General features: G+C 39.9%; 1 protein-coding gene across 2 annotated transcripts in view; it reads right to left on the bottom strand.

Moving 5' to 3' along the window:
* arnt2 (aryl-hydrocarbon receptor nuclear translocator 2) overlaps positions 1-21407 on the bottom strand; it is a 51015-nt gene extending 29608 nt beyond the window's left edge. Inside the window, exons 1-7 of one of the 2 annotated variants that reach the window (XM_018692873.2) lie at positions 21074-21407; positions 15108-15219; positions 12246-12293; positions 10528-10575; positions 9399-9612; positions 7726-7939; positions 1118-1220 (exon numbers count right to left, since the gene is read on the bottom strand). In XM_018692873.2, the coding sequence (XP_018548389.1) occupies positions 1118-1220; positions 7726-7939; positions 9399-9612; positions 10528-10575; positions 12246-12293; positions 15108-15219; positions 21074-21104 (770 nt within the window). In that variant the 5' untranslated portion in view covers positions 21105-21407. The remainder of the gene's footprint in view (positions 1-1117; positions 1221-7725; positions 7940-9398; positions 9613-10527; positions 10576-12245; positions 12294-15107; positions 15220-21073) is intronic. The other variant, XM_018692874.2, reaches the window with a different exon arrangement.
* Positions 21408-21849: the final 442 nt, after the last annotated feature.

Below are 21849 nucleotides of genomic sequence, written 5' to 3'. Positions count from 1 at the left end.
AGGTGAAGGTGAATATAGATCTGACCATGTGGTGGTTAATGAATACTCTCCAACAGCGTTGTTCCAGTTAATCTTTGATTCATATCAAATCATTAGATTATATTTAGAAACTTCTATATTTCTGGATTTAGGAGCTGCATCTTTTATTTCAGTGTTTCAGATTTCAGAAGTACTGGAGGTACTGGCTCAGACTCGGTGTCAGCAGATATCCAATCAGATCTGGGACTGATCTGGACATCCCTACATTTGTCATTTTGTTATTTATGCTCCTATCATTAAAATGTTCTTGTTAATATTGTAATTTTGATTTCTATCTCATTGCTCAACCCTACTTTTCACTCACTGTATCTTTCATCTAGTTTCCTCGTCTGCCTGTGACTCACCCTGCATAAGCCTGCGTATTATGATTAATTGCGGGAATAACAGCCTGAACGCCACAATCAATCACGCATGAAACACTGTTGTAAAAGTGTCTGTGGGGCTAATTAGACACAGCTCAGCAGGACTCTTCAATGTTCTGTGTAGGCAGTGGCTGAAAGAAAGAAAACTGCCATCGCTTTCTTTGTAAACGTCTAATGACTGTCACTTTGTGAGCTACATACTGCTGACTGCTTGTCACATTACATGAACCCCTGCTGTTTACCACTGTGTACCATTTCCACTCGCTTGCACGTCAATTGATTTCCATGTACGGTTACAAAGCAGAGGTGACTTTATATGAGAGGCTCCATTTGTTTTCAACAAGGTTCATTTTAGCCTCATCTAATTCATTTTACTGAGCCATTATCTAAATCTATTACTGACACAATGTTTCCTAATTAACACTACTGGAGTATATTCATAATTTCTGCAAGCTTCACAAAAGACAAATTAAACCAGTGTAACTACAATTAAAAATGTGAATGCGCAAAACGAGTACCACAAAAATTCCAGGTTAAATTAGTGAAATACAGCAACCGTTTGAAGTTTTTGGAAATCTAGTGCCTTGAACTTAAAAGCACAAGGTAACGAAACACTTGACTGGAGACAGCCCAGCACTGGATGTACTGCTCACTAGCCTGAGTCAGTTAAAAGACACTTAGACCAAGGCAGCGTGGAGAAATAAAAACACACACACCTCATGCGGCAGATGAAGGAGCGTCGGGAGCCCATGCACATCCTCATGGAGGACTGCTGCCCCTCCTTTTTCACTGTTCCTGTCTTCAGGTCCAGAATCCGTCCTGTTAAACACACAAACAGCAGCTCAGATTAGGAAATGCAAGTGCACAGATAACATCAACATGTAGATCACCAGTGAGGGCCCACCAGTGAGGGCTAATTTACCTGAAGGTGGGGAGAAAAAACACACTTGAGCAGACACACAAATTCAGAGCTCAACAGTTGTTTTTCACCTCTAGATGTGTCATTAGGAGCAAAGGAACGATGACAAAACTGTGTTGTGTTACACCTGTCATGACCCCCCTTCCTGAGTGACTCTAGTTTTTGGTTTAATTTGGAAATTATTAGTTTTCTTGTGTTTTCAGTGACTTTTATTACCATTTCATTATCCTCCTGTTGTGTCTTTTGTGTCTGTCATTATTTGTCGTCGAGTGTGCGGTCTCTCACATTGGCTAAATCCGGTAAGATTTTAAAAATCTTTAGTGTGTGCCAGGCTTTAGTTAAAATAAATAATCTTTGTTTGCATTTTGGGTCCTTACCTCTCTTCCTGAGCTCCCTCATGACAACACCTTTGCTTTTGTTCTGTCCCCCGTTTGCTCTATGTCAGAGCTGGTCGACTGTATTGTCAGAACATCAGATCATCATTGTAAGACTGTCACTACCTGGGATTGAAGATCTGCGCTCAATTTAATGTTAGCTTGAGAAACAAAGGTGCAATTTGTAAACATGGAGCTCTGCATCTCATAATAAACAATACAACATAAGTAACAACAAAGTGTTGGTTTATCCAGATGTTAATTATTTTATTGGCAGAACTGGATCAGATGTGTTGTTGAACTTGGTGCAGACAACAGCAGGTTCCTGTCACTGTAGAGCACAGCCAAATTCAAACTGTCACACTTGGAAATCCCCATTCCAAAACTCTTATTTCATTGTTATTGGGTTATTTGTGCAACAAAAGCCCAATTGTTTGGATTTCCAAAATACTACTCACTGTACTAACACATATTCAGATATAATTAGAATGTTAAAATGTTCCTTCACTTACCAGGATTATTTTGCAATATTTAATCAAACACATCATGAGTAGTGTTTTGATGATAATAAAAGGCCCTCATGGGCACCATTTATCAGACTGTGACTAACATCAAAATTCCATTTGTGTGATCGAAGTGCGGAGTAATTTCCTCAACCAATTCTATTTACTGGCACTGAAACAGAGATGAAAAGAGAAATTCCTGCAAAGGCCCAAAGAGACAGCTGATCTCTACAACTGCCAGAGGAAAAATACTGAGGTCTCAGCGACACAGAGAGTTCAGACTGACCCTCAAAGTCTTGATTTGGTTGTTCACATTTTAGAACAGCCAATACTTAATTAATAATTATTCTTAATAATTTCGTTAACTGGGACTTCATTTGAATTCAATTAGACTCTTTCATTCTCACTCTCATTTTGCCTCGAGGTCCTGAAGACCTCAGTGAGCCCTGAGGGTAGATTATGGATGAGTTTGTGCTGGATGGAGGAGAAGAAAAAAAAAGGTGTGACCCCGCAGCTTGGTTTTGTTACTATAACCTGCACAATCAGTGTTCATCATCATTAGAACAGGGCTGATCCTTTCCAGATGGAGAAAGGAATCCTCAGCATCTCGCAAATATGAAGCGGACTTGAACTTCACACGCAAACACACAACTGTGTTGTTGAGGAGAGGAGAGAGAGGAGGCTCGTGTCCATGGTAAACACATAACAGACCACGTTACATCATCAACACTTTGCTCAAAGAACACAACAGGAAACAAACGCAACAAGCACGATGTAGTGTTTTCATTCAGGCTATTTTCTAATTTTTGCTTACACGACAACAAATGCTGGGCTTTAGAGAAGGTGTTATTAGGAAGATCTATACTGCAGCAAGCAGTTTCATCAGTTCCCTAGTCATGGTTTGTGCTTGTCAGCCTGTGAAAACAGCTGAATATTGTCTTCAAGAGTTAAACGATTGGAGGAAAATAACTAATTGCAAATTTTCTGAACAATCTTGTGATTGCAATTAACTTCCGATATCAATGATATCACTGTGGAACATTCAAGCAATATCCTCTCGATTTATACAAACTTATGTGATTTATATAGCTTATGTAGCTTGTGCACCCAAAAGCAAACAAACCAGTACAAACTATACTAATGAAAAATACTAATAAACAAACAACTGAACTGAACAATTCAATTATTTTTCTAAACCCAGGTCCATATTTATCAAACTTTTTTTTTACACTGATGTGAATTAACTGATCCTGCTTCCTCCCACAGTCCAAAGACATGCAGCTAATTGATAACTCTAAATTGCCCATAGGTGTGAATGTGAATGTTTGTTTGTCTATATGTGTTGGCCCTGTGATGGACTGGCAATCCGTACAGGGTGTACCCCACCTCACGCCCAATGACAGCTGGGACCACCATCACCTGAAAACCAGTTTTTATGAGAATTTACATCAAAGCTGGTGAATTAAGGACCAAATAAAGTTTCTTTATTTTTTGCTTGCACCTGTTCTTTTGTGTGCTGGATGCATCTCTCACAGGAACATGTGAACTGATCTCTACAGTTTTGTGGTCAAGATGTAAATTATGGCAATGACATGACATGGCTTCAGATGAAACAGCACTGCTATACAATAGTTTTTACAGTCATTACTGGCAGCAATGCTATTTTCACAGCTCGCAGTGGTGACAACGTACTGCTGCCATTATGACATAGTGACATTTCTACCACAGACCATATGAGAGAGCTAAAGAGAAACCCAGAATGACGCATTTTGAGCAGCACTGGAGCGGTTGCTGCATTTTGAATTTCAGAAAGAGATGAAAATATATTCCCTGCAGTGATTTGACAATAACCAGACAGACCTACAGTATAAGCCAAAATATCACTCCATCCCTCCACACCATCTATCGATCCTTCTCTTCTTTCTTTTCTGTCTACACATCGCCATCTATCTGTTCTCCCATTTTCCCAAAGAGTGTTTTCCTGTTTGTCTTGTATTCACTGCTTGTAGAGAGAGAGAGAAAAGAAATGAGAGCTTAAGTTTAAGCTGAAAGACTTCTCTGCTGGCATCCATCCATCTTAACCCTTCATCACAGACCAGAGCCTTAAGAAACTCCATCACCTGAAACCACGAGACAGAAGATGTTCATATCTGGAGCTTTGAAGTAACTCTGTATCTTATCGGTACACAGCAACTGTTTAAACTCAGGGCTGTTCACACAAACGGAAACATGAAAACAAGTGAAGGACTGGTCTGTTCTACTGGTAATATCTACTAGTATCACACTGCAGTTGGTCTGACCAGATATACCTCTTTGTCTGCTTTCTGAGAGAGTGAGTTTATGTGTTAATACTTAAGGGCGTGGTCAGCTTGGCTTGGCATGAAGACTGGAAGTCGAGGGAGAGAGCTGGCTTGGTTCTGTCCAAAGTTCACAAATACATCTACCAACCGCTCTAAAGCTCACTGAATAACATGTTGTCTGTGTAGGTTCTCAGTCATTAAGGTCATGGTGGTCTTGAGTGCTAGAGTTGAAGGCAACCGGACTTCTTTTAGGCTTCTTGAAGATGTTTCACCTCTCATCTGAAAGGCTTCTTCAGCTCTAAAATCTGATGGAGGAGTCCCAGGTATTTACCCTTTGGTGGGGTGGTCCTGAGAGTTGTTGACCCACCCTGCCATCTAAAGACTGAGTTATAGGTGGCTGATGGTTGGTGTTCTTAGCCACCACCTCTGTTCAAAGATGGTGGTTCCAGTTGGTGTGTCAAACCATCTGTCTTCTGAAGAACATGTTCTATCTTCCTTGTTTAAGCCTTAGAAATGTTAAAATGACCATTTGTGAATTATGTGCTGGAACCATTGCTGAACAACAGCCAGGTGCAGAGGTTGTGTGGAGTTGTGTAGAGATGACTAAAAACTCTGCTCAACAACTGTATCTGGCAACCTAAGCCATAATCAGCTGTTAGTTTCAGCATGTGAAGCCACAAATGAATATTTAACATCCTATGTGTTTAAGTAGAGATTATGCAAGTGAGATCAAATGTGTTTATTTGTGAGTTTAGAGGTGGTGGTAGGTGTCAGGCCAACTGTTTCCACCTGTCTCTAGTATTTTCGTTGAGTTAGGCTAACCTGCTTTAAAACCAGTCACCACTGAACTAAGAGCAGGGCCTATCTGAGTTTCTAGAGCTATTAAAAGCAAATAGTGAGCACTAGCTAAGAGAATGCAGAGATCACCACACGATTAATGCCCCACAAAAAGATTCCAAAACAGTAAAATCACTTATTATTCCCACAGTGAATATAGACAGCAACAACTGGTATGCAGGAAACAATCACTTGTTCCACCTCTGGGTGATTAATGTTGTTCAGTCCTTTCCATCAGCAAGCTGGAAAAACATGCAGTCCTACACCAGGCACACAACAAAAGTTCAAACAGTGAGCAACAGAAGACGGAGAAAAAGCCTCCAAAAACGTACTGCTTTGGTTCCACTGAATGAAATTTAACTCTGAGAACTGCTGGGACTTCAAAGGCTTGTGTATGGGTGCATGCTCATGTGTGTATTTCCATCTGTCATAGCTCTACATGGAGATTACTGATTACATGGCCCTGCTGGGTGCTCAGTGAGGTTCAGAGGGCCTATGGGGTCAGATGGACCGAAATACAAACTGAGAGGCTCCGCTGAGGAACTGCAGAGCCTCCAGAGAACCAGGGAGAGGAGGAGATTAACAAGACAGTGTTGCCATCTAGTGAGCACTATGAGCAAGTCGCCCTCAGTGCCTCAAAACACAATATCCAAATCACTTGATAGGAAGTCAGAGTTTATAATCTCTGCCTAAACCCAGTGTGGCCTTAGCCTGAGTTTATATTAGTTACAAGAGCCTTACAGGGGGTACTCCAGTGATTTAATATTACACAGTCGACAGTCAAAACTGAAGTAGAGGCTGAGATATCCAGACTTTAAGCCCTTCCAAAAACACAGAATCATCCATTTCCCAAAATACAGCTCTTTCCTTGGAGCAGGGTTATCAAACCACCGACCCAGAGGGCCAGATTAGACCCATAAAAAAGACATTCAGGACTTCCATGTGATGTGTGTTAATATTCATTGTAAATTCCTTGCTTATTGTTTTTTCCCCAATCGTTTTCTGAAGAAATTATGCAAAATGTATATCCCTGGCTTTTAGATGAAGTCAAAGCAGATGTCATGAGGCCTAACAGGAAATTCACACCAGATGCAACAGTCTGCCCCCACCCTGCCCACTGTAACTCTATAGTCAGTATAGTTTTCAGTCACTGTGGGTGTGGGTCCACACATTTTCAATACAGGTAAAGTATCTGCATATGAATGGCTAAAGGTTTGGATGCATGATATTGTATTTTTCTGATTTTCAAACTCATTTTGGCCAATTCCCGATATATACACACCTTCTTTATTTCATTTGAGAGAAGAGCGCCCGAGTGTGTCCTGTCCTATAACAAACCTATTATTCTCACTGTGATGACCTACTTGCTGTAGATACAGACATTAAATATTTGACTGAAGGAAGGAAATCATTTCAGCTATACAAGATGTAAACATTAAGTTATACTTCTTTTTTAAGTAAAACAGTAACAACAAAACTACAAACCATATGCCCTTGTTTTATAATACAGATTGTCTGTTCTAACCGTTTTATTGTACATATTGCATGTTATTATGTGAAGCACCTTGTAACTATAGCTATAGAAATAATGTTTGTATGTGATGTAAAGAAATTATTATTATTATTATTATTATTTTGTTGACAAGTTCACAGCATACAGACAACAGGGGATTCGTGTGATTTAATCAGCTGTCTGGGTATATTATGTTCCACTAAGCGAGCCAGACAGGAGATAACAGGTAAGCTCAGAGGATAAAAAGAAAGTGGAGGGTCACATCCTGAAGTAAATCTCTTAGAGTCAGTGTGAATGAACATTTGTTAAACTTGGAGCTGACACAAAAACTCTTTGATGAAAACTACTCTACTCTGTTTTGGCAACTCATTTTAGCTTTTGCACCACTAAAGAGCTGAGCTAACAGAAGGAAAAGAAAAGTAACACATTATACATCACTTAATTCTCACTATTTTTGACAGTTCACTTTTTAACAGCAGACATTTTGGATATGTCCTGGCAGGAAAAAACACAGGTGTAACTGATAACATTAAACACAACTGCAGTCCTTTTATGTGAGCTAGATCCAGTTTCCTGGCACTGTGTACATAAGCACACTGGCATGGTTTAGTGGGACATCTGATGGAACTGAGCCATGTTTGTTTTGCCCTGTGCTTTTCTTGTAACAATAGCTAAAAACTTCTGCCATGAAAAAAAGGTTTTCCAAATGTAGTCCATCATTCTAACAGATGAAAAACACACAGCGTTCTCTGCAGCACAGCTCACTGTAGTTAACCTGTTTAAATGGTTAAATAGTTTCAAGCCGATCACTAACAAAAGCAAGAAAAATGGAAAATGTTTAACTGAGAGGTAACTCTTATTGGCAGTACTTCCTCTACCTGTCATGGAGTTCTCTGAGGTGCTGAGCTGTTCCCTCAGCTTGTCCACATCATCGGGGTGGACCTGTTCGTAGAGAGTGCTGCCAAACCACTCTGACTGGGGATGGTTCAGCACCGGCGTCACCGAGTCCGACACGTAGATCACCCGGCCAGTTTCTGCAGCGACCACGAACAGGAAGCCGTCCGCTGCCTCCAGGATCAGATGCTTCAGTTCCTACAGAGGCAGAGAGGTACATGAGCACACAGACATAAACGACCCACAAAAAACGATTCAAAGCCTATCTACAACCAGCTGTGTGTTGCATTAAATTCATCAATTACCCATAATTACAAACAAGTATTAAGAGTCAGATAATGCTGCAGGACGACTGCACCTTCAGTATCTTCAACTCAAAACCCAAGTAACCTACAAAACACAGATACTGAGTTAACTGAGAAAACAGGCTGTGAATCATTTGACAATTACACATTGGCCACGGCCTTCCATTGTCAAAGTATATAATCACGACAAATGAGGACATCAGCCTCTGATTTGTACCAGGGTGTGTCTCAAACCACTCGCTAGATTAGTAGGCAGTCATCTACCCAGGGAGTCATTTTACAAGGGTTACCAATGTCAAAACTGTTCCAGTTTCTTGGAAAGGGAAAGGATGAACAGTAAAAGCAGTGAGCAGCTTTGGTTACTTTGGTCACTGAGCAAAGGTCCAGTTTTAACATACACAATACTGAATCCAGGTCCAGGTGTTGTGAGGCAGTGGTTTTATCAGAATATACCACTAGTGGAATAACTGAACTGAAGGCAGGTCTACTTTCATCTCCCTCAGAGTAGAGGATAGTCCCCATTCAGAGATGGTTCCCCTGGGAGAACACAGACCACAAGTATAGACAGTTACACATTTTTTGTTCTTTAGACTCTATCCCTCAGCACAAACCAAATCAAAGTCAAGTCTCATCTTTAATTTGAGTGGGTTTATGTCAATATTGAAAGATCTGTGTGTGAGATAAAGCCCTTTTACACAGAGTGCCTAAAGAGCAAGGATTCAAAAGAAATTGGACACTTGGATGTTTCTCGGGCAGTCACTCACACTGACTGAGCTGACAGTTGCCATTTAGACTGAGGTGGACTTGTCTGTCGTCACCATGACAGTGACCATGCAAGTGAAGAAGATACCTGGTAGACCAAGGAGCACAGGTCTTGTGGATAACCGTAAAATCATTTGCATGGTGGAGAAAAATCAGATGATTTACATAGTATCCATTATTTTATTTCCAATTTAATGTGCTGAAGAACAAAAACTGTGTAACTGTGAAAATATTTATATTTATCTGGACTGTGGCTCAGATGATCAAACATGTGAAGAAAGAGTAAATATATCCTCAAAGAAGAAGGAACCTGGAGAGAAGATTTATGTCATCCAGTGAAGAGACTGTGAAAGGTTTAACCCACGAGTTTCAAACAAGGTGTTTTTATGTTTCAAAAGACGATAAGCATTTCCCCACATTCAGTCAGCTTTTTAGGGTATTGATGTAAAATGTATGACAATTTTGTGTCGATCAATTTATAGACTTGACAGAGTAAAATTAAAATGAAAACAAGAAAAAGTGCAGAGACAGTGAACATGGTTTTGTGTGTGTGTGTGTGTGTGTGTTCTGGGTCTCTGACAGTACAGTACCTGTTCAGTGAGAAACGAGGGCTTATAGGCCCCATCAGTGGACGTGTTGCCGGTGCCCCTCATTGATTTCATATGAGAGACGGCCATACGCAGGATGGTCAGCTTATCAGGTTTGCGGGCGAGGGCGCTGCAGGTAGGGACCATGTCTGACAGCTCGGTGATGTACTGGGTCATTTTGTTTCGCCGGCGTCGCTCAATCTCACTGTGGTTCTCTCTGAAACAGAGAGAAGAGCAGTTAGACACTTGGAGAGGGTACGGCCAGCCAAACTCTGATCTGTTTCAGTCTAAACTGAAATACTAAGGGAACAACTTTACCATTATATCTGATTCTTTACATCAACATTATGGAAAAACAACAGAAAAATGATGCGTTTACAACAACACACGTCAGCCAGAAAGTTAAAGATTTATCAGAAATTTTACTTTGATTGAAGAGGAGACTTTCCTTTGGACACAAAATTATGCCAAAAAGATGATTTTAGAGACTCCTATACACACAAAACGTACAAACTGACACTTAAAGCTCTAAAGCTGCAGCATTTTAATATTTTGGACAATTTTCATGCCAAAAAATAAACAACTTAAAACATGTTTCTCTAAAAATATTGTTATTAAGGAGAAAAAAATCCTTCTAGTTGTGTTAGCAGCTCCATCAGGCAGGATGCAGCAGGTTTAGCTGCAGGTTTCACAGCTGTTGTTTTCTGAGCCATCACAGAATTTCCCTACGCTGCAGTCAAACAACCCCACTGTACTTATTTTGGAAAGTGGGCCATTCCTATATAACGACCAGATAATTGGTTAGAAATAGAAATAGCTTCATTTTTGTGGTGAAATTTGTTGTTAGTACATTGTCCAGCAATTTATGACTGATTTTGATGTGTACACCTGTTGATTAAACTACTCCCTCATCACAGGGGGAAGGTTTTTGTGGTCTGAAAAGAACTTTCATCGACTGCCAAATAAGTTATTTCTAATACACCAATATAAATTATTCCAATTTGTTGGGAATCACTTGTTAGTATTTCACTTAGTTCAGGATCAGAACAGGTGTGAGGTGTGCAGGTTGTACAGCCTGTTGATCCCTGAGTCAATGGAAAATCCTCTGTGGCCCCCAGCTGGCTAGGCCTACCTGGCGTATCTCTCCTTATCTCCACCAGGAATCTGATCATCATCATACCTACAGAGGAGAGACGACACAGCATGTAACACCATGTACAAATAACATGTACATATGAAAAGCATCATGAAGCAGCTTCATCATCCATATTCTTCACATGCAATGGTTGTCACATATTAATGACAGTAGATGGGACAAAATTTGATGGTAAAAAACATGGACAAAACAGGCTGTTGATGGCTGGTGATAAAAGTCTTCTGTTCGCCTCTGAGTAAAGATATAAAACGCTGCTGTTCTTACATTCTGTTCACTCATGTTGATTTTATCAGTTTATATCAACTCCTGAACTTAACTGTTGACTGTTGTACAACAGTAAAGTGCGTAAGGCAGCCACACAGGGGGGTGAGACAATCTAATATAAAAGGTTTTTATACCTGGGTTCAGCTGTTTTAAACAAATCAGGCTTGTGTCCAACCTGCCTGATTGTCTATTCATATGCTGCATTTACATACCACACTAAATTCATAGCACTGAAAATTTTCGATTTGAAAACTTTCTTAATTCATAAATTGAGAATTTTGATTCTTTTTCTTTTAAATTTCAAACAACATTTTACAATTAAGTTGTTCTTAGTTCTTTAAAAAATATTATAGCTATTATTTGCTTCCATGCTATAACCCAGCATCCACAGATTTCAGCCAATAGTAAAAGTAAAAAATAGGTAAATAGGTAAAAAATGAGACCCAGCTGTAAGAAAGGTGCTATTTTCCTTTAATGATTCCTTTAAAATACTGAACTGAACTAAAGTTAGCCCCAGACAATCTGTCATCCATGATATCCTGTTGATTTATGGAGTTTTGACACAGACGACTCCTGCTGTGTGCGTCTTCATACTTTGCTGATGGTACATCCTAAAAAGTGCACCACCACTCCTCCCTTAAACACCCCTGTAACACTGGACTGAGACAACTCTTCCTCCTTTTCCAGTTTAGTCTCTGTACAGCTGTATGTAACTGAGAAGCAGGTGAACTAAAGCTCCTGTCTATGAGACACAGCAGTTAATCATCTATTTAAAGGGAATAACATGTATACAGAGAGTATGTTCAGTGGTAAACCCTTTCACAGTATGAATACAAAGCTTTCCTGAAGCCAGATAAATCATACATGTCCATTATTAAGAGTGCAGTTCCTCCTGTGTTCAGCAGAGAGCAGCTCCTCCTCCTCCAAACTGTCACCACTCAACTTAGAAGAAACAAATCCACTGCCGTGCTGCTCAGAAATAAAGCACTTACTGTGCATCCTACACTTACAATGTACACAATATGACAAAAAAGAAAAGGAAAACAAGTTGAGATAAATTAAATTTGAAAGGACAGTTGAGATGCAGTGACAGAGAAAGACCGGAGTCTCTCTTAAAAAAAAAGGAATACATAACAGAGCTGTATTTTTGATGGAGGGAAAGAAAAAGTAAGTCATGAGGTGTCCATGCAACAGTCAGTGTACAGAGGGTATCTGCAGGGTTCTCAAAGACAAATTTGGGACTTGTTAAGACCTCTTTAATGCAACAACAGGACAAGGAAAACTGAGATCCAAGAATTACATTATGTTCATTTAACAGCTTTAATTTATGGTACCTGCAGATACCCTGAAACAGGAACTGTGTGATCTTTGTGAACTCATTCTAAAACATTTCAGACAGGCCTGGAGCTATCTGCTTTCGGTGGTCTCACCTTGAAAATTTGCTAGGTCCCTCTCCGTCTTCGTCATCAAAGTCCATTCTGAGAAAGAACCACAGGAAACACAGTTACGACTTCTACTGGACAGAGAGCTGACGGTGCTCTCTCACGACTAAATTCCCTCTGATATCTTGGCAAAACATATCATGTGTATTCACAGCGATAGACAGAGGTAGATTGGAATGTATCAGTTTGCAGCGATGAAGTTCTTCCTCATTTGGTTCTACTGCTGCAAAGTGACAAAGTTGTGTCTGCTGACAGATGAACCAACAGACCACAGACTCACTCACTGCTCCACAACTGGGATCACATTACTGTGCTGCAAAGTCTGAAATCAACCATCTGTGCCAGGAATATGCCCAAAGACCATCGCAGTGTAACAGTATTACTAGGCTGCATAACTTTACAAATGTAGTCTTGCACTTCACAGCAACAGAAACAGAGCAGGGATGATGGGAATGGAAAGCAGAGCAGCATGTCATGGAGCAGCACGATGCATGCCCCGTTTCTCCAAACACTCCTGAACCAGGAGGCTCAGATACAGCCCCAGTTGACGGAGCATTATAATAACATGACTTGATGTATGTGTGCCTCTGGTTTTGTTCTGAGTTTCTGCATCTACTGCATGGACACTGGCAGTGGGCCATCACATCAAAAATTCTTGTATGCAGCCTATCAACTATTAGATTTCTTCTGTACCCTTAAATTTACTTTGTAAGCATATTTTTTAAAACTACATTAGTGATAGAAGATGCTGTCTCTTCCATTTTTCTCTTTCTCTGTCTTTCTTCCTTTGTGTGTCTGAGTCACAGCAGACTCACATTGCTAACTTATTGCTAATTAACTTATTTAGACTTCTAGAGGCGACTCTGTGTTAGTTTCAGTTTCAGTTAGGTTTTGGATGCAGTTATTTTAAATAAACGGACTCAGCTGTAATGATGATTTCATACTTTGCTCAACTTTGGCTGTCTGCAGTCTTTTGTCATGCACATGCTTCCAAGGATAAAGCTGATTAGAAACCTAGTTACACAAATATTTTTCAGGTGAAATAGAACTTTGGAAATCATTCTGATGACAGAAACCAGGTTGTCATTTACATGACATTTAAGAAATCAGCTTACTGGAGAACGCAGGCTGTACCTGGTTATTTAAGTGAATCTGAACATACTGCATGGTGTTATCAATGTCTGCAAATGCAAATCTTACTGGATTATGTTCACTTCTGTGCCCATTACCAAATTATTTCATAATATAAAAAAATGAAACTAGAACTTGAGATAACTGGCTCCCTGGTAATGGACTCCTGCTAACTCCTGTTTTCATCCAATCACCTGACACGTTCGCCATCAACCAATCGCTCGTAAACTGTCAAACTTTTAAAATGTTCTCCCTCTGCTGTCATTTCAGCATCGTGATGTTGTACAACCCACCTCCACCCCTTCACCACCTCAACTGCCATCTTCTATCTACCCTCTGATCAGAAGCTTCCCTCTTCTCATCACCACCACCAGTGTCTCGGCTCTGAGGGAAGTTTCCTGTGTATTTGACTGCTTCCCACGGTGATCTACTTCCTGCCGGGGTCTTAGAGCCAAAAGACTATTTCTCCTGTGCGCAATAAATCTTATTCTACTTCAGATTTTCTCATGTTCTCTGAAATGTATTACCACAAAAAACAAGCCATGAAATAAGAAATAAAAGTCCAACATTATTCCTCATCTATCAAGATTAATTATCACTAAAGGACATTTAATTGTAGTGATAGCTGTGTGTCATGGGACACTGAGACGGTGGTGGTGAAAAAAGTTAAGTGTCTGAAATAACAGCTAGATTTGTGAAGATGATCCCCGAAATAAAAAATGCCGTTTTATTCTATTATGGCTGATGTTGGTGTGTCTGCACAACCACAGAAAGACGTACACACACACACTCACTCACACACTCACTCACACACACACACACACACATGCACACACACACTCAGCTGAATAAATAAAGCAGCAGTGGTTTTACACACTGTCCCTGTTGCCTCCCTGTGCCATGTTTATTTGCCATGTTGCCTACATCAGGTCTGTATTATTTATTCATGTTTATATAGCCCTGATGTCTGTGCATGCGTTAAAAGCACTGAAACGTTCTGAACTTATGTATAGTGTCCCTACGTATACACACACACACACACACACACACACACACACAAGTCTAAAGCAGCCCTCCTCATTCCTTTAATGCTATTTCCACACAAATACAGAATCTAAAAACTCCATTTACAAATGGAGTTTCAGTTTGCAATCATTTTCTAAGCTATTAGTCCAAACTGAAACATCAAAACAACAGACACCCATTCCATTGGCAAGCAGAAGAAATGTGCATTACCACATTACTATTACTTCATATGGAAAGACTGAAGATCAAAAAACATCCTGACTGATTTTTTATCACTAATAAAAAACCACAGATCATTGGAAATAATATACTATTTTATTTCCTTAAAACTTAATGTAATTAGTTGAGTGAACTCACACAAGTTCTTTCAACTTATCATTTCAAGTCAAGACAGGACAGCATGTTTATAAGGTCTAAAGTGGTCTGAAAATCAAACAGACAGTCTATGTGGTACCAGGCCTGAACAAACAAGTCTAACAGAAACACTGTTACCCCATTAAACAGTCTGTGATTACTGAGCTAAAGAACACTGCCCAGTCATTAATAAATAACCTGTACCAGGATGTTGATATTTAACACTGGTGTCCACAAAGCTCCTACAAGCTAATCTGCATTAATTAGATTTTTCAACCTGATGATCTTGGAACATCCTGAACAGGTCGTCTACAGCGGGTCAGCAGTGAACATACTCACCCTCCTGATCTCCTCTTGCCCCCACGGCCCGGCACGGCTCCTCCCATCCTCACCTGGCCAGCACCAACTGCTCCCGGCATCCCAACTGTCCCTGGCAACTCGCTGCCCATCTCTGGAAGACACAACAGTAAACCAGTAGAGGGTTAGTACAAGTATCCATCACACAGGAATACCATTAAACTCTCAAGTTTACTTTGTCTACATTGTTTTGTTTTCTGTCTTTGTACAGTGTGTCTGTAACTGAAGTGTTCAAACTTCAAATACAGTTTGATAGTTTGATACAGTTCATGATAATACCAATAGCAATTTTTACACAAAAAAATTTTATATCATGATATCAACAATACAGCAGTGATGACATTCTGGCACATTTGCAAACCATAGTCACCAGTACACCACTTTACACCACCAGTAACAATCAGTGAAAACTATATATAGAGATATTATGATTTATAGTTATCATGTCTTCCATGATTTGTATCTTAAATATTCACATCATCTTGCGCAGTGCAATTCTGATCGCTAGTTTTGTAATGTTGTCTTCTGCCTGCCCACATGGACACACATGCACTGTTCAGCACTGGGGTCAACAGGGTCAAAACAAGGAAAGGAAAAAAACACATATTGTTGGAAATGTAAAAAAGAGTCACATGAGGAGAGTCAGACGTCCACACACAACAATGAAACTTTGGCTATTTCAAATATTTGAGTTAATATCACAACAAACTGGCAACAAGATAATGTTATGATAACAATCAGAGTATCAACAGTCCCAGTACCAATCTCTTCCCTACAAGCAAATGTATTTATGTATTTTGTTTGAACAACAGTTTCAAAACCCAGTGATATTCAACTTACTATCATATAAGACAAACAGAAGTGAGAAATATTCACATTTTGGACATGAACTAAACTCCTCTAGTTGGCTGAAGTACTACTAGTAGCAGAAATATTGGGTTAAATAGGGTTTTCCATAAGTGCTGGCTGCTGGTTGGACATTTAAACATCTTCAGCTGACTACTTAGATTTTTGACATTGCATCTGTTTTATTCAGTGTTTTTACTGATTTACTTGGTCCATTTATTTTAGAGAGGAGGAGATCTGTGAGGAAAATTCAGCTCCCAGTAAAAACCTCCTGAACAATGAACACTGAAGGAATCTGAACCTACAAATAAAACACAATGAGTTGTTCAACAGTTGTTTATCAGGCCGACTACCTCTGTTACCTAGCTGGACATTGTAAGCACTTGTGGAAAACCCTGTGGTTCAGAAAGTCTTATTTCAGTCTCAGTCAGCTCCATATTCCATAGGAGGACTGAGATCTGTGAAACAATCAATCTACACAGATGTACAAAGTGAAGCCTGAGGCGCCACTGTAGTTAGCAGCCTGGATACCCAATTCTATCTGATGAGGTTTTCTTGCACAGGCCCTTTTATAAGCTTTTACTCAGTAATGGCTTTGGTAAAATATGTGCTCGCTGTTCCATTCAATATAAAGCCACTGTGCCGTGTGTCATTACGGCTAAGAGGAATTACACTGCGTGCCAATTCAGCCTCCATCTCCCTCTCATATTTCCCTCCCTTTCTCTCTCTCTCTCTCTCTGCCGCTGCATTATTTTCCTCCTCGCTCATCCACAAATCCATTCTATTTGCGTTTGTTTTCCCCTCCATCTCTCCGCTCTATTCACTCATTCACTCATTCAGCCAGATGCAATGGATAGGCCAAACAAACCCTCCGGTATGCCCCAGTGCACCACGTAACATAGTTAATATTTGATACAGTATGCATTCCCCCCTCCTTCGTCTTTGCTTCCAGAGAAATACACACAGTCAAACTGCAGTGCAGGGCCGTCCAAGAAGCACTGTTCCATCATTCATTCATGAAGTGGGTATGAGTAACACACGGCTCTAAACTAGCATGATGAAGAGACAACTTCATCTGACAATAAGTGTGGTCATTCAGCACACAACACACACACACTACTGACTTACCACTAACAGTCAATATAGGCACTCTATTCCACAACTAATACACAACCCATGGAGCACTACACCTGGGCCAAAAAGACATACACTGTCTTTTTAAGAGAGTCTCATCTCACTAAGTTATGAGGACATTACAGCCAAAATCAGCCATATGTCCCCAGTAGAGCTGCGTAATGAACCTGGTATTGACAATAAAACTATTTACAATTTCCAAATTCTTCTCCCATGTTCCTGTGTTCTCCTCAGATTTAGTTTGACTGAGTGTGTCTGTTGCATTTCATCTTTTATCTCCTCCCACCCTTATTTCATGTCGCTTTGTAATAATTATCCAGTCAAACCTGTTTTAAACTACACATAACCTTTACACAGGAGGCATTCAAGCTGCATCTTTGGTCATCAGTCTCACACATTTCTATGGTTGCAAAATTCTGGGAATTTTTGTGTCACTCAGCACAATGATGCTAAAACAGTAGCATGGAGCACCAACAGTCCTCCAACTGGTCTATGACTGGATAAACTGCACAATCCTTGTGTTTCTTTACATGCATGGCAAGTGTTTCACTGTCTTAAAAGACCCGCACCTACAGTCAATCATAAGCCTGGTCTGAACAAAGTCGCTTACACATCTTCAGGCAACCAAAAGCTAAAAAGCCCTGAGGTCAAATGCATTAATAAGCCTGCTGAGAGACCGGGGGGAATGTTGCGTACTTTCTCCTTTTCAATCATTGCTTCCCCCTCAGACAAGGTTATTTCTTTTCTCTCTCTTCCCTGTCATTCTTTTTTTCTTGCCTCTTTTCCAACCACCAGGTCTATCAAACAGCCTCAGGATATTTAACTTTAAAAAAGGACAATTAATACACAAACACATATTCTAGCTAGTTTCTTTATGACCTAAAAAAAAAAGCAAACTAACACAACTGAATACGGCAACCTCTCTAACAATGCTGTATTCCTGTTCTGTCCTGAAATAATTTACTTTTAATTGTGCTGTTGACTACATAGGCAGGGTTCAATAATGTTTAAATAAATAATTCCAAGCAAATGGTTTGTTTTACATATTTGCAGAGTTTTGTCTATTGTGATGCACAACAAGGGAACACAGCTCAGTGAATTGGAACAGTTTACATGTTTATATGTTTACATTTACATCAGATTTAACATGCATCTGTCATATTGTGATATGCTGACATCAGAAAATTGCTAATATGGGCTCATATTGAAGCTAATTACAACTAGAGGTACTACTGGCTATTACAGCCAGTAGTGTCTTTGATACAGTGTCTTTCTGCACTGTATCAAAACACTTTTTTCTGTTTTACTCTATTTCAAATTTTAAGTATTATACATTTTGTATACAATATTCTTTATGTAATTTTAATAAATAAGCCAAGCAATTTAAATGCACAAGAAAATATAACATGAAATTGGCAAAACCAGGGCTACAAGTAACAATTAACTAATGACTTCTACTGTTTAATATGCTGATTATTTATCTATCTAACAACTTGATTTGTATTAAAATTGTGACTGACCATCACATCTTCCTGGTCAGAGGGAACATGTTTAACAGTCTGGTTTTGTCTAAACCATTTTCAGTTTAATGTCATATAAAACAGAAAAAAGCAGCACGTGCTACTGCCAAAAATGATACGCTGGAATCATAGAACTCTTGATTATGACTTGAATAATTAAATTATTCTCAGTATATTTGTGGAAGAATCACTGTCATTTAAATCAGGAGGTATCTGATCAAATCAAAAAACAAACAATCTGACCAAGTATTTTCTCTGCTGGTTTTTAATACTTTTACTTTTCCATACTGCAGTTTGATTTGTATACTTCATGATCCTGAAATCATCTTTACCCTCTGTAGACACGCAACACTCATTAGATCATTTCACTTGTCATGTTTCACGTGCTCTTACACCAATTGGATCTGGGTGACTTCCAGCTGGAGATAATCCCGCAGTGACACAGCGTCCCAACAACCCTGGGAATCTGGTCTGAGGTCAATACACCTGACAGTACTGCCATACCAGAGGCAACAGTGAGGCTGATCACAGATCAGCAGGCTAACTTTGTCCTCCCCTGGCTACAGCATCAACGGCAGCAGCATTAGGCATGACTTAATTCTAACTGGGTGTCATCAGCGGATAGAGGAGCTGCACGTAGCTCTCGCTGCATGTTTCCGCCAAACATCTGAATGGGTCATTGCATTACAACAGGCACAACATGCAGGGGGGTAACAGTTAAAGCTACAAGTTCGTCTCTGGTCTGAGAGGTGCAATGACTAACAGATCGCTTTATCTTTAAACAAGAGAAAGAGGAAGGATTTTTTTGTCTTCTCACAGTACCCTTCTGTTATCTGACAGGGTTATTTTCTTATCTGTTCATTGTTCATTCTAACAACACCTCATCTCCAACACTCTGTATGCAGCGAAGGTGCTAATAACCAGCGAATTCTTTATTTATATTCCCTTTTCATTTACATTGCCAATGAAGTGACACAGAGCGTGAGGTAGAGGATGGTTGACCTGTTTTCATATGGAGGTCTCAGAAACTCAGACACTCTGTCCTCTACGGAGAATAATTACTTTGCCGCTCTTTCTCAATTTGGTCTGATCCTTTTAGTGTTATTTTCTTTTACCCAAATACTTATTAAGTCCTGGTAGTATTAACTGATACCACTAAATAGTAGTAACTTTTGAGTCATAGCCTCAGACAGTAACAGGCATGGTACATTTTGTACAGTTACTAAATTCAGCTGTAATTCCACTAATTTGTTGCTATGTCAGTTCACTCAGACTATATTAAAATAATTACCTGTATTCTTTAAATTCAGGGTAACTGTGCAGCTCATTGGAAACAAAGTAATGAGAGCAAGATGGTAACAGACTATTGTAGTTGTCACTGTCTAATCTGGAGGTAAGATAAATCAAGTGAGAACTGAGATTTGTGCTTTTTCCTTGTGCAAGCCTGTTTCAGCAAATTCTCACGAGCAGAATCACCATCATCATCATCATCATCTCATCATACCAGACTCCATTTAAACATTTAACAATTTAGAGCTTCTTTGTTCACCGAGACAGCCACATAGCAAGCAGAGCTTCGCAAACGATTTGTCAGATGTGGACATTGATTTCTGGTAAATCGTCAAACACGAAAACGACCAGGGGTCACGTATTTGAATTCAATCAAACTTTTATAACTGGTTCACTTCAGTAAGCAGCAGGGGGACAGATTCTGAAAGTTTAGATGTTATTCAAGTATTACTTGATGTCACAGCTTGCAAACATTAAACGCTATGTGATGTGTTTGCTGTGTTCTCTCCGGTACAAAACCCATAGGAAATGCCTTATCACATCGGTAGATTTTAAAACACGGTTTGGCATTTGGCTCTGCCCATGAAAGCAGCACACACCAAGGAACGTATGTAGCGTAAAACCCTGTCTGTGCAATAAGGAATCAACAGGCGATGCACGAAAAAACAAAAACAAAAATATAACTGTCAACTTGCTTCTCTGTAATGGCAACAAATGTTCAAATGTATCCGATGCAACACATAAGCTAACATATGAGGGGCAATGCGGTGGATATGCAAAATAACCTTTTGTATCAGAGTGGGGAAAGCAAAGGGTCGGCGGAACGAACGCATTAAGGCGAGCTTTACTGAGAGGAACAGGAACAAAAATACAATACCACAGGAGGTATTAATGCAAATAATTACACAACAAACGAGCCGTTTTGACACAAGTTGGTCGCAAAGCTACGAAGAATAGCTGTGTTGTCAGCGGCGGTTCAGTGGGGGGAAGGGGGATGGATGCTTGAGCCAGGCTTCGGCGGCCTGTCGGCGTTTCAACCATCTTCAGCAACGGTCTAAACAAAACGCTGCTTATTTTTTAACCTCCCTTGTTCCAGAAAAGCATCAATAAACGTCACAATTCGCCTCCAGCGAATAAGGCTGGTGCGTGATGACTTACCGGACGGATTGACCGCGGCGGGAGTTGCCATGTTTCCTCAACGGAGAGAAAAATAACAGACCGAGCAGCGATGGAGATGACGCACAATACAGCTACAGAGCCCCCGTGAGAGACCGTCTAAACTCCGCGGGATTGGCACGCGAGGCTCGGTCCAACCGCCTCACATCCGTTAACGCAGAGGAGAGGAGAAAAAATAATGTGGTTTCTAAAACCAGCAGGAATCTGTTTCCGCGTGGAATGAATACACATATATAATGTATGTTTAAGGGAGAAAATTTTCCAAGACCAGACTTAATAAAATGCAAGATGTCTGAATGGTAGCACCGCGAGATTTTAGGGTTGCTTGAATAAATTAATGATATACAGTGCGACTGGTGCTGTGATGAATGCACTGCAAAGATTAATGGCGTTTTAAATGTAATGCTACACAGTGTTTAAAGCTTAGTTGACTTGGTTGGAGTGTTGTTTATGTTGATATACAACTTTTTAATACAGTTACAGTCCACTACACTGTGTCCTGCCCCTGTCATGAAGGGTGACCAGTCCTGGTCCACTGTCTCTTCCGTGGACTTAGTGAACTACATGCCCAAGGTGACATGAGCAGAGACTTTCTGACACAAAAAGTTCATTTAAAAGACTCTAAGTTGATATAACCAGTTTGCTAAGATGTCAGCCTGAATATAGACGTTATAATACGTGCAACTGAAAATCATTCTAGTAACACTTTCTACAAAGTAGTTTAATAATTCATAAACGGATTTTAAGTTTTCAAATCT

The sequence above is a fragment of the Lates calcarifer genome, linkage group LG2 (assembly GCF_001640805.2).
Source record: "Lates calcarifer isolate ASB-BC8 linkage group LG2, TLL_Latcal_v3, whole genome shotgun sequence".
NCBI lineage: Eukaryota > Metazoa > Chordata > Actinopteri > Centropomidae > Lates > Lates calcarifer.
This window is presented reverse-complemented; position numbering and strand designations above follow the sequence as displayed.